This window comes from Thermobia domestica, unplaced genomic scaffold (assembly GCF_964235325.1).
Source record: "Thermobia domestica unplaced genomic scaffold, izTheDome1.hap1.1 HAP1_SCAFFOLD_432, whole genome shotgun sequence".
Classification (NCBI taxonomy): Eukaryota; Metazoa; Arthropoda; class Insecta; order Zygentoma; family Lepismatidae; genus Thermobia; species Thermobia domestica.
In genome coordinates, this window is record NW_027656142.1 from 275 (window position 1) to 13014 (window position 12740).

At 33.1% G+C, this 12740-nt stretch overlaps 1 protein-coding gene across 2 annotated transcripts; it reads right to left on the bottom strand.

The window, feature by feature from the left end:
- Positions 1-2659: 2659 nt before the first annotated feature.
- Positions 2660-10372, bottom strand: LOC145676858 (uncharacterized). Of its 2 annotated transcripts, XM_081747646.1 has the most exons (3): positions 6655-10372; positions 5253-5326; positions 2660-3817 (listed from the first exon to the last, which is right to left on the bottom strand). In XM_081747646.1, exons 1-2 carry the CDS (start codon positions 9270-9272, stop codon positions 5299-5301), a joined length of 2646 nt encoding a protein of 881 aa, XP_081603772.1. In that variant the 5' UTR covers positions 9273-10372; the 3' UTR covers positions 2660-3817; positions 5253-5298. The 2 variants fall into 2 exon arrangements, with proteins under 2 accessions (XP_081603772.1, XP_081603771.1); XM_081747645.1 differs by having other exon boundaries at positions 2660-5326.
- Between the last annotated feature and the right edge of the window lie 2368 nt (positions 10373-12740).

Genomic DNA, 12740 nt, shown 5'->3' on the forward strand with positions numbered 1-12740 from the left:
TAAATCTCTCGAAGAGTTTTCCAATATGCGTTGTCGCCATTGTTATTTAACTTTGTGCTGGAATACGCCAAAAGGAAAATCAAAGATAGCAACCACTGACTACAGTTGAACGGTATTCACCAGGTTATGGCATATGCTGATGATGTAAATTTAATAGGGGATAATAGGAGAACAGTAGAAATAAATGCAGAGATCTTATTAAAAGCTTGCAGGGACATTGGAAGTAAATGCAGAAAAAAATAACTGCATGCAAGTGCGTCGGGACCGTAATACGGAAAATTGTGGAAGCGTTAAAATATTAAATAATACTTTTGATAAAATGGATACTTTCAAATACTTAGGATCAATATTAACAGACTAAAATCATATTCACGAAGAAATTAAATGTCGATTGAAAGCAGAGAATTTGTGTTACTATTCGGTTCAAAATCTCTTGTCATCGCGAATTCTGTTGATGAATTTGAACCTTAAATTTATATAAAACAATAATCATGCCTGTTGTTCTGTATGGTTTAGAAACATGGTCGCTTAGTCTGAGGGAAGAACATAGACTGAAAGTATTTGAGAACAACATCCTCAGAAGAATATTCGGACCCAAGAGGAACGGGAATGGCGGAAACTTCATAACGAGGAACTACATAATTTATATGGTTTACCCAACGTTGTTAGGGTCGTCAAGTATAGGAGGCTTAGGTGGGATGGTCATGTAGCTAGAATGCAAGAAAGTAAAAACGCTTTCAAAGTCTTTAATGGAAGACCCATCGGAAAGTGACCATTAGGAAGACCTAGGCCTCAGATGGGAGGACAATATTAAGATGGATCTCCCAGAGATAGGAATACAAAGTAGAAAGTGCAGCCAATTAGCTAAGGATAGAAATCAGTGGAGGCATTTACGAACGCGGCATTGAATCTCCGGGTTCCATAGGTCATAGAGTTAGTTAGTTAGTTAGTTATAGTTTGCCAATTGTATTTAGGAGTCTGAACGCTTTTGGATCGTTAACCTTTATGTTGTCATTCCTTTTGATTATGACTATTTTGGCTTTAGTCCAAGCACCCTTCTCTGTGTTAGACACAAGTTGCTCATTCTAGGTAAGTCACATTTCTAGGTAAGCCCATTTCTCCATTTGATCCTTGTATATTTCTGATTTTATATTGTTCGGTCTTGCTGATTTCTTGTTTCTCCCTGAGTTATCTTAACTACTTAAGTAATGGATCTTAAAAACGCATCTTTATCCTTTAACAAAGAATATTTATACTGCTTTTGAATATAAAATAAAATTTCCACTATAGTTAATTTTCTGAATTATATTGTTTATTCTGAACATCGCACTTTTTCTTGCATTTACAGATGGAAATATTACGATAATATGTTCTAAATATTTTTCTTTCATCACGAATTCTGAGGCAAGTGCTTTTAATTATTATCTTTTGTTGATTTTTCTCTAAATAACATAATACCCTGGAACGCACGTTTTATTCACGTATAAGAATAAAGCTCGTTAAGACTTCTTTGCCTCATTAATTCTGACTAATATATACGCATATACTTGCTTACAGATTGGAAAAAAATATGAGGCAATTCATGGAGCAATTACACCAGACTATTTAAATATTAAAATACTCATACTCTTTCCTATAGTCACATTTGCTTTTTATGTTCCAATTTTAATTACCTTTGGTAGAACACATGGTCTGACTCTGTAAGTTTACAAAAATCAGGGCTACATTCTAATTAGTGGTTACAATACGCGTCTATCAAATCAAAGGTCCAGTTCAATTACATGTGGAAGGTCATGTGGTTTTGATACATATCTTTTGTATATTTACATACATTAAAGGCACACACACACACACACACACACACACACACACACACACACATATATATATATATATATATATATATATATATATATATATATATACTTTGGATAGGAACGAATCGTCCAGGTGGGTTTAAGTTATGTTTATTTTATTTTAAACAGGAATATATTATATAGGGTTAATGTTAAAGATGTGGACAAACTCCTGGTGTAGATTCGTGACATTATAAGAAGATCTAAATTCGTTCTTGGATATTGTCGAATTCCTATTAAAACAAAAATTTGTAGCAATTAAAAAGCTTTTTTCAATATGTTAATTCAGTTTGCAACAATACAGTAAGTTTTATTTATTGAATAAATTCCCAGATAGATCATAACTTTGGCATTTTAAACAGTGTAACGTGCTCTCGTTATAAAACTGAAGCTCGTTCGTGGAGACTCTAGCTATTTTAATATAGGCTAGGACACGTTTCACGTAAAAATAAAATTGTTCTATATACGTACCTTTTAGTAATAATCATCAATGATAAGACGATTCCAGAATATTGAAAGTTATTCAACAAACACAGGGCAACCATAAATTTAGGCAAAAGTATATTTGCGAAATAATAAGATTTTTAAGTTCTTTTTACTAATAACTTTATAAACGTCTTCAAAATATATTCCAAAAAGAAGATACGAAAAGTTTCTCAATACACACATTTAACAAGAACTGTAGACTGTTCCATTTAAACAAGCACTTGGCATAATTCATAATCGAACATTAATGTTTTAAATACTACACTAGTTCCGAAATAATTCACTTGTTACTTTTAATATTACTTCTTTTAGTCAGTAAAGATGATTTCTTCAAAACATATATATAATTCAAAAAACAAACTCACCTTAATCATGTTATACCAAGGCGATTGTAATATGTGCACTCATATACGCCATGATCAAAGACCACCGGCTAATCTTGGACAATAACTTCTCACGATAATATCACTATTAAATATAATTCTTTTAATAAATAACGAAATGCAATTCACTTCAACTTCAAAAATACTTCTTTCCTATATATATATATATTGCAAATGTAATGCTATTTTACTTTTCGAGTAGCCCATCTAACTTTCGCAAACGAGTTTATACACTTTTACAACTTCTGGAATTCCAACTCTCCACTTTAGTCATTTTAGTCTGAATGACCTCAACGTCACCCAGAGGGCTAGAGCAAGAACAAGTAGTTCCCAATATTGCCAGATATGGCGCTTTAAAATCGCATATCTGGTTGCATAGCCGTTTCAATAGAAATAGGGAAGAAAAAAAAATCGGAATGTCAATACGGTACACATATCACTCACCCCACATAAAAAGTTGACAAACTTTTTAAATACCCGATCATTTTACAAATACCGTATTGAAAGTTATGAATAGGAAATTTATCGTCAGTTTTACACGTCATGTTGAATTAGTATCTATAACTACCTTTCTACCCCAAACCTACTAACTACCACCACATACCAACAACTCTCATTCATCCAAAAGAAAAAGATAACAAAACTAAAGAAAAAAAACTATCCTCCAAAAATCATTCTCACACCGACTCATCCTTCTACTTACACTATCCAAGTTAGTAAATTTGAGTCCAAGGTCGGACTATTCATAACCTTTACAAAATAATATAATTTTCAATTTATAATATGTATTTATATTATAAATTACTCTTATTCTTAATATCAATTAGGTGAGTTTTTTTTTTTTTTAAACATTTCATATTCTAAAAATATAAATTTACAGATACATACTTGTGTGTCTTCAGTATATATAATTACATATTTACATCGCTAATATCTCAGGTTTTCGACTTGTCTCCAGGGCGATGCTCCACCAAAAATCCAATTGACGTTTACAATCCAGTCAAATTTGCGTTCTCTTACATACATTTAATTACAATCCTCTAAATCCGCGTACATTAAAATGTATACATTTTCTTTATATTAATCCCAGGCCTGGAATTAAAAAATTTATATTAAAATTCACATATAATTATCACACACACATATATATAAATAGATAGTTTTCCCGAAATTATAACCATATAATTATAGCTTAATGATACTAATTAATAGGACTTAATTTAGTTTAATCATACATTCAATGACTAGAGTTTAATATATATATTCAATTTCCTACAATTCTTCTACCCTCTCTAAACAGTTTAATCATGTCAATATGAACCTTACGCACATCATTGTTGTTATCTACCGCTCGCACCTGGACAGTATTCCTTCCCAACCAGCGCTCAATAAAAAATGGCCCCAGCCATTTTGGGCATAATGACTTAGTTCTTTTATCTTTCAAAGATGACTGAAATTGAGCTTTAATCAATATCTTATCTCCTACTTCATATGTATTAGGAAGTCTTCTTTTATCATACAATTTTTTCTTTCTTTGCCATGCCCTCTCCATATTTTCTAAGGCTGTCTTCCATATTTGAGGATCTTTAGTATAAATTTCCTCCAACCTTACATTCCACCGTATATCTAAAGGGTCACACAGATTGTATGTAAAAACCATTTCCATGGGACTACATTTTGTATCTTCGTGTATAGCTGAATTAATAGAAAATTCTATTTCCCATAATCCTCTATCCCATTTACTCTGTTTATCATTGAAGTAAATTCTTAACGAATTTTTAATAGTCGAGACATATCTTTCACTCGGATTCGAAGCAGCGTGATAGGGAGCAATTCTAATGTCCCTTATCCCATTTCCATAAAGGAAATCCCTAAATTTTGCAGAAGTAAACACTGAATGATTATCATGCGCTACTGAATAACAAAATCCGTTCCTACACATTAACTTATACAGTTTATTAATAATACACTGACTCGACAAAACTTTGATGGGTTCTAGAAAAATTCTTTTGGAAAAAGAATCAACTATTATCAAACAATAACGTCCCGAACGACTCTCTACCATTGGTCCCAAAAGGTCCATTTGCCAACAACCATTAACCATTTTTTCATATTGAGATACTAACTGTCCCTGGGGTTTCACGTTAGAACTTTTATTTAATTGACACTCTCTGCAAGTAGATACAAAATCCCTTATTTGTTGGACCATTCCCGGCCATGTAAAGCGCGCAAATATTTTTCCAATTGTTCTTTTTATCCCACAGTGCGATCCGGGCAAAATATTAGAATGATAGAATTGAATGATGCTTTTTGCTAAAGTCGTCGGAAGACATACTTTATAAGGGTTTCTAACTGCCCTAGTTTTCTTGCATAATATCCCCCGTACCAACTTATATCCCTCAACAGTCTTTTTCGCTTTTAGTTGTTTTATAATTTCTTTCAGATCCGGATCATTTTCTTGATGTTCGTTGATGGCTATATTGGCACAAGGCATATTCCATAAATTTATCAAAAAATAATTAGTTACCTGTTCCTCATGTGATGGGTTAACATCCATCTCCTCAAAATTATTACTATCGTACAACCTTGATAGAAAATCGGCTGAAATATTTAAATTTGTTGAAATTGATTTAACAACAAAATTAAACGAAAAAAGACGATACAATAATGAACCATAACGCTTGACTCTTTTCATATTCTTTATGGCATATACTAATCCCGCGTGATCAATACGCAATTCAAACTGTGAATGCAAATAGGTACTATACCGTTCCATCAATTCCACCGCCGCCATCATTTCAAGTAAATAAATAGGTTTATTTAAATCATATTTCTTGAGGCGACGACTAAAAAACCCAACCGGTAACAAGTTACCTTCCTCATCATATTGTTGAACTACGCCGCCCAGACTCTTGAGTGACGCATCCGCATTCAAAATAAACTTCTTATTTAAGTCAGGAAGCTTCAACATTATGTGTGTTTCAAACATGAGTTTAATATCGTCTAAGGCTTTCTGTTGTTCGTGCCCCCAAACAAATTTTACAGAAGCACTCCTTAAACGATTAATAGGTTCCATTATTTCATGAAATTGGGGAACAAACTTGCCATAATATTGTAGAAAAGAGCTAAGCGAAATTAAACTTTTCCTATTTTTAGGAGCTGGTAATTTACGAATTACTTCAACCCGTGCTGGGTCCATATACATTTTTCCATTTTCAATTATAAATCCTAAATAGGAAACCTTAGTTGAAAAAAAGGAACATTTCTTTTTAGATAAAGTTAAACCTTTGTCTTCCAATTTTTTCAAGACCTTTTCTAAAATAATTTTATGACTCTTTAAATCTTTTGACTTTATTATGACATCATCCATATACCATTCAACTCCTTCCTCCTTAAGTGGATATAACAGTTCTGTTAATATTTTTGATAAAACGTGACTACCAGCTGCTAAACCAAATGGTAAAAATTTAAATTCGAATAGTCCCCTATGGGTCAAAAAGGCTGTATATCTACGGCTTTCTTTAGTTAGCGGTATTGTTAAGTAGGCCTTACGTATATCAAGATGTGAAAAGAATTTACCATCTGCGAGTTCAGCCAATACATCCTCCATACGCGGCGTATATTGAGTATTTAAACATAAACGAGAATTTAAAGAAGAGTAGTTTACAACCATGCGTTTTGTTCCATCATTATTATTAACTACAAAACAAGGAAAAGCAAAATCGCTTTCACTCGTTTCTATTATTCCTTCACTCAATAATTCATCCAAAATCTTATCAAGATCCTTTTGAGTAGCCCGTGATAAAGGATATGCCTTTTTACGAATAGGAGAATAATCATCTAATATTATATTATAAGAATAATCTGATATAAATCCAATTTTATCAGAAAATACATTAGGAAATTTTGTAACTAAATTATTAACATACCCTTGTATATGTGGATGTTGGTCAACCACTTCCGAATCCACCATCAAGGATGCCCGCTCGATCTCTGGACTCAGATAAGTATCCCCAGTTGTTTCATGGATATTCTTCATGCATCTTCCAACCCTGCCTCTGTCGGCGCCTCCCAAAAGTCTCTGACCACTCGCCAAACCTGGATCCGCCACCATCCCTGGATTTACTGGAATATTTCCCATTGGATCCATTCCATTCTCCCCCATTGATGATAGATCTCCAACACTATTAGCTTTAATGAATAAATTTGTAAAAATTTCGGACTGTTTTAAAGAAGATAATTCACCATTGAGCTGTTCCCTAATTGAACTAGTGGAAGGGGGACAAGTTTTTGAAGAAAATTGTAACCGAATTTTTCCATTTTCCAAAGGCAACACTAATTCATTTTGAACTAAATCAATTTGCGCCTGTATAGATTTAAGTTCATTAATACCCAAGATGAAAGGTGGATTTAAACTATTAATAAGAAAAAACTTCATTTTGTAAACCCGCTTTTGAAATTTAAGATGCAGCATAACACACTGATTGAGTGTCACTTTGCTCTGATTCACCCCCACACCAGTAAATTTCTCATTGTAAACTGCTATAGGTCTAGCTAAACTTTTATTCCACTCATCAAATATTTGTTTACTGACCAATGAGGCGGAAGAACAAGTGTCCACACAACCTAAATATTGTTTACCCATTATATAAGCCGGAATAAAAGCTGCCACTAAATTTCTTTGATCACGACATGAATAAGGTTTTCTAGTCTTTGTCCAACTATAAGGATCACAACCCACTTTGGCTGTACATCCACCCTCATCGCATGTTTCGACTCGAACTCCGGTCTCTGTCATACAAGTCAATGAATTCAACTGTTCACTGCCTTCATTAAATTCACCTACACCATCTCTAACCTTCTCATGGTCTATATTTTGAACTCCTTTTCTACCCCCAACACTGGGTCTCTTATAATCCTTTCGATAATTCACATAATTCCCCCTATTCCCTGCAAAGCGTTCATTAATTTGGGAAGAATTATGGTCCATCTGACTCACACCACTTCTCGCATATCTAAAATCCAACAACTGAGACTTATCACCAACTTTATTTTCTTGCTTAAATAAGGGCGAGCGATGCTTAATGTTATAATTCTTTTCCAGCACTCGATCCTCTTTACCACGCTCCCTTTTATAAATACCATCCGGCCCCCTAGTCGGGGAAAGAGCCGTGTTCAAGGACAAAAAGTTTTTTGTTTCACCTAAACATTCCTTCTGAGAATTTATAAACTGTCTATTTTTCCCCTCGAAACCATCATCCTGCGGATATCGAACCCCTTGATCACTCATATGAGTAGAAGACCCCAATCCCTCTGCAAAGCGTCCTGCTGGAGTCCTACTCATATTCACCTTTACCATTTGTTTATTTAATAAGGACTGTTTATACGCTTTACAAGTCGCCATTCGATGGTTCGCACCACAAAAATAACAATTAATTTGTTTCTTCATTCCACTATCAGCTCTAGTAAAATTTATCATTGAATTGTATACTTCAACATTCCTATTATATGTCTCGTAATTATGGATATCAGCCATCAGTTCCCTCAAAGACTCCGGTTGTCTATATTTATACATATCAAATTTTATTTGTGGTTTCATTCCACTTACCACTATATCCAATACCTCCCTTTCATTTATTCGGCCATAACAAACTTTATGATAATCCACAATTTTATTTACGTATTCAAGAATGTTTTCATTAGGTTCTTGCATTGCATTCAAGAATCGTATAGTCAAGTCCCGTTTACCTAATGGAGTGATGAGCTTCCTAAACAAGTAACTACTTATGTCTGTCCATTGTCTCGTTTGCTCATATACATGCAATAATTCATTATTTAAACGCCCCTGTGATTTACTCAAAGCAGCTAACAATACTGCTTCAATCGGAAACAAACCACCCTTTATTATATTATAAACAGTGACCATAAAACGAAACAAACCGACATCACTTTTACCGTCTGTAAACGGAATTTGCTTTATTTTCTCACTAAAAAGAGCACTTGTTGTATTAACAGCAATCTTATCAAAATTAATATTGAAAGGAAAAAACCTCTGATTAATATGCGAAGTTTGATTTTCTTGCTCCGATTTTAACTCACGACCAAAAGGCACAAATGGATTTTTATTCTCTTTTTCTTTTTCCTCCTTTATAAAATCAGCTGTTTCACCACTACTAATGTGCACTGAATGGAATTCCTTCACACCACTGCTACTACCTGATAACAAGGGTTGAGTTACGTCATCGTACACGTGCAGCTGCCTTCCCGTTCCTGACTCGACACCTGCTACACAACTGCTTGAATAGCTAACACTATTAATTGAAGGACTCTCCTCCCTCCACATTTCGTCCTCCAGATATGATAGATCCCAATGACCTCGAGCACATTCAGGGATTACAATTCCTTCATCGCCTCCTACACAACCATTTAAAAAGAGTTGTGACCTAGTATTTTCCATATTTTTACCACGTATTAGACTCACTATTACAAGCAACAGGAAAAAAGGAAAAGAAAAGTACCGGACTCCTTTTAACAATAAATGATCCATAAGCCACTGCCAGAAACCGTCAAACCGGATTTAATCACTTTCCACATATCCATATTATTTCATCAATACTATAATTTTTATAATTATATCGTCCTTTTTCCTCAACTCTATTTATATATATATGCCACTTGGTACGTACATATATTAGTGCATTCAGACTAAAATTTTTGTGTAACGTGCTCTCGTTATAAAACTGAAGCTCGTTCGTGGAGACTCTAGCTATTTTAATATAGGCTAGGACACGTTTCACGTAAAAATAAAATTGTTCTATATACGTACCTTTTAGTAATAATCATCAATGATAAGACGATTCCAGAATATTGAAAGTTATTCAACAAACACAGGGCAACCATAAATTTAGGCAAAAGTATATTTGCGAAATAATAAGATTTTTAAGTTCTTTTTACTAATAACTTTATAAACGTCTTCAAAATATATTCCAAAAAGAAGATACGAAAAGTTTCTCAATACACACATTTAACAAGAACTGTAGACTGTTCCATTTAAACAAGCACTTGGCATAATTCATAATCGAACATTAATGTTTTAAATACTACACTAGTTCCGAAATAATTCACTTGTTACTTTTAATATTACTTCTTTTAGTCAGTAAAGATGATTTCTTCAAAACATATATATAATTCAAAAAACAAACTCACCTTAATCATGTTATACCAAGGCGATTGTAATATGTGCACTCATATACGCCATGATCAAAGACCACCGGCTAATCTTGGACAATAACTTCTCACGATAATATCACTATTAAATATAATTCTTTTAATAAATAACGAAATGCAATTCACTTCAACTTCAAAAATACTTCTTTCCTATATATATATATATTGCAAATGTAATGCTATTTTACTTTTCGAGTAGCCCATCTAACTTTCGCAAACGAGTTTATACACTTTTACAACTTCTGGAATTCCAACTCTCCACTTTAGTCATTTTAGTCTGAATGACCTCAACGTCACCCAGAGGGCTAGAGCAAGAACAAGTAGTTCCCAATATTGCCAGATATGGCGCTTTAAAATCGCATATCTGGTTGCATAGCCGTTTCAATAGAAATAGGGAAGAAAAAAAAATCGGAATGTCAATACGGTACAACAGGGAAATAAATAGTCCCTGACTACACTTATGATTGTAATTCTCTATTGAAAACGAAATGTATGACATCAATTAACACTGGAAGTTTCAATATTAAGCTCAATAGAGAAAAACTAGAAAGACACTATGAATAATGGCTTCTTTATATGGACTCAGAGCTCGAGTAACATAATATACGTTTGATGTTGGTCTCTCTTTTGCGACTAGTAGTTGTATGGAAATTAACATTGAATCCATATATGTATGGAAATTAACATTGAATCATTACAGTAATTTACTATTGATAATTTTTAAACTGTAATTGTTACTTACACAAATAACACTTATTTAAAACTAACAAAATTAACTATTAGTTCTCTTCTCCACCTTTTACACTACATTATAAACTTTATTAATAATATATTTACTTTATTCACATAGTACATGAATAGTTTCAAGAAAGTACGGAGAGTGAACCTGAAAGATTTACACAAACTCCGGAAAATATTTCGTCACACGAAAAGAAAACAAAAATAGTAGTGTTGAATGTTGTCGAATTGTGTATCACGTACGAGTGACAGAATTGCAAGCTTGGAATCTAAAATCAAATTTTAACAATTGGAACGAAACATAAAGATCTGAACACACTTTGCGAGGTTATATGTGACATCAAAAAATATCAAACGTGATATTTCGTGTTGTTAAATATCCCAAATTTCCTTTTGAAGGGTTTGCACTCCCTGTTTAATATCTAGTCTCAACGTAGACAAAGAACTGAAGTTGAGTCTCATGTATTTAGTTTCAAAATATACATTCCAAAATTGCAATTTCTTGGTTTACAATCTCCATCTTCAAAGCTTCTTCTGTAGACGTTCTGAAGCATGTCTCCATGTGCACAGAACATAGAATATTGTACATTTCATTGTTTTTCGTATGATGTTGGTTTCAACTCATTATCTTTAAAACCTAAGAAGTTACAGTGTATAACGGAATGCACTAAAAAGTTTAAAATGTGCTCAGGCGCCTATACAAAATGGCCGCTACGGCAAAACTGCGCGGCTAAAAAATAAATGAATACCCTTTTTCAACTCCTAAATATGGTACAAACTTAGGTGAAAAAATAATAAAAAACAAAATTTTGTCAGCAACCATCACCGGTCAATTCGATTGTCCCTTCTGATAAATATTATCATTATTATTATTAATATTTCAAACTATGGAATATTAATAATAATTTGACACTTTTAGTTGTTCGCAATTATTACAAACGGCCTCATATTAGGAAAGATCTTAAATGAAAGTAGTACACAACAAGAATATGATGATATGGTGGAGAACGTTCAGCGTCATTTTGGTAGGCTTGTGGCTCCGGCCACTATGCATAATCGAACTGAGACATTGTACCCTATTGAACATCATTTTGATATAAAATTAAGGAACTCAGAGGACTTGGAATCCTCACATTTGATATGTATTGTGCGAACTCGTCGACCTAAGACATTTCAGCGACGTAATGAAAAGGTAGAGCAAGAACAGGAGAGTAAATATCAGATCAAAGTTGGTGATATGGTATTTTTGAAGCTCCATCTACAAAGCAGTGCTAACTTAAAGTGAATGTATGAGTTTTATGACGTCTATGCTGTCCCTTACCTATTTGGTAAGGAAATTAATCCTAAAGTGTTTGAATTGATTGACGCTAAAACAGGCAAATCTATAGAAGTTTGCAATATTGATGAACTGAAGGTATGACAACCTTCGGAAATCATATAAAACAAATGGCTAAAGCTAGTTAAAACTTTGGTTAACCCTGTTGTGTTAACTAAACTAAACTTGGATAACAATCCTTAATCTATTCTTTTGGATGTTACGAGTTGTGTTACGAGTGCTTCATTTGAACGTTATATGTGTGCAACATGTTATGTTAACAACATGTGATTATGATATACCTGTTGTTTCAGATATTTTGTGTTCCTAATTTATTTTGTCTTTGTACTAACTGTACTACTTTGTCTTTGTACTACTTTGTATTTTGTCTTGAGTGTTATATTTATTTTATCTTACGTATTCAAGGAAGATCTGATTGTGTTAATTTGAAATCTATGGCATTGATCTTAAATTTAAGGTTCTAAATGTTATCATTGCCTTCTGATCTTGTTGACATTCGATATGATGACGATCTTAATTGTAAATAATATCATTTGTATATGGATGTTATCGCTCAACGTAAAAAGGAACAATTAACTAGTAACTCTGCGTAAGTCATCAGTTAGATATAATTTTGAATAGAAACATAAACGTGTTTTAATGAATCGACGTTTTTATGATATGTGATTAATAATAAAATAAAAATGTTCTTAGGAATGAATTTATATATATATA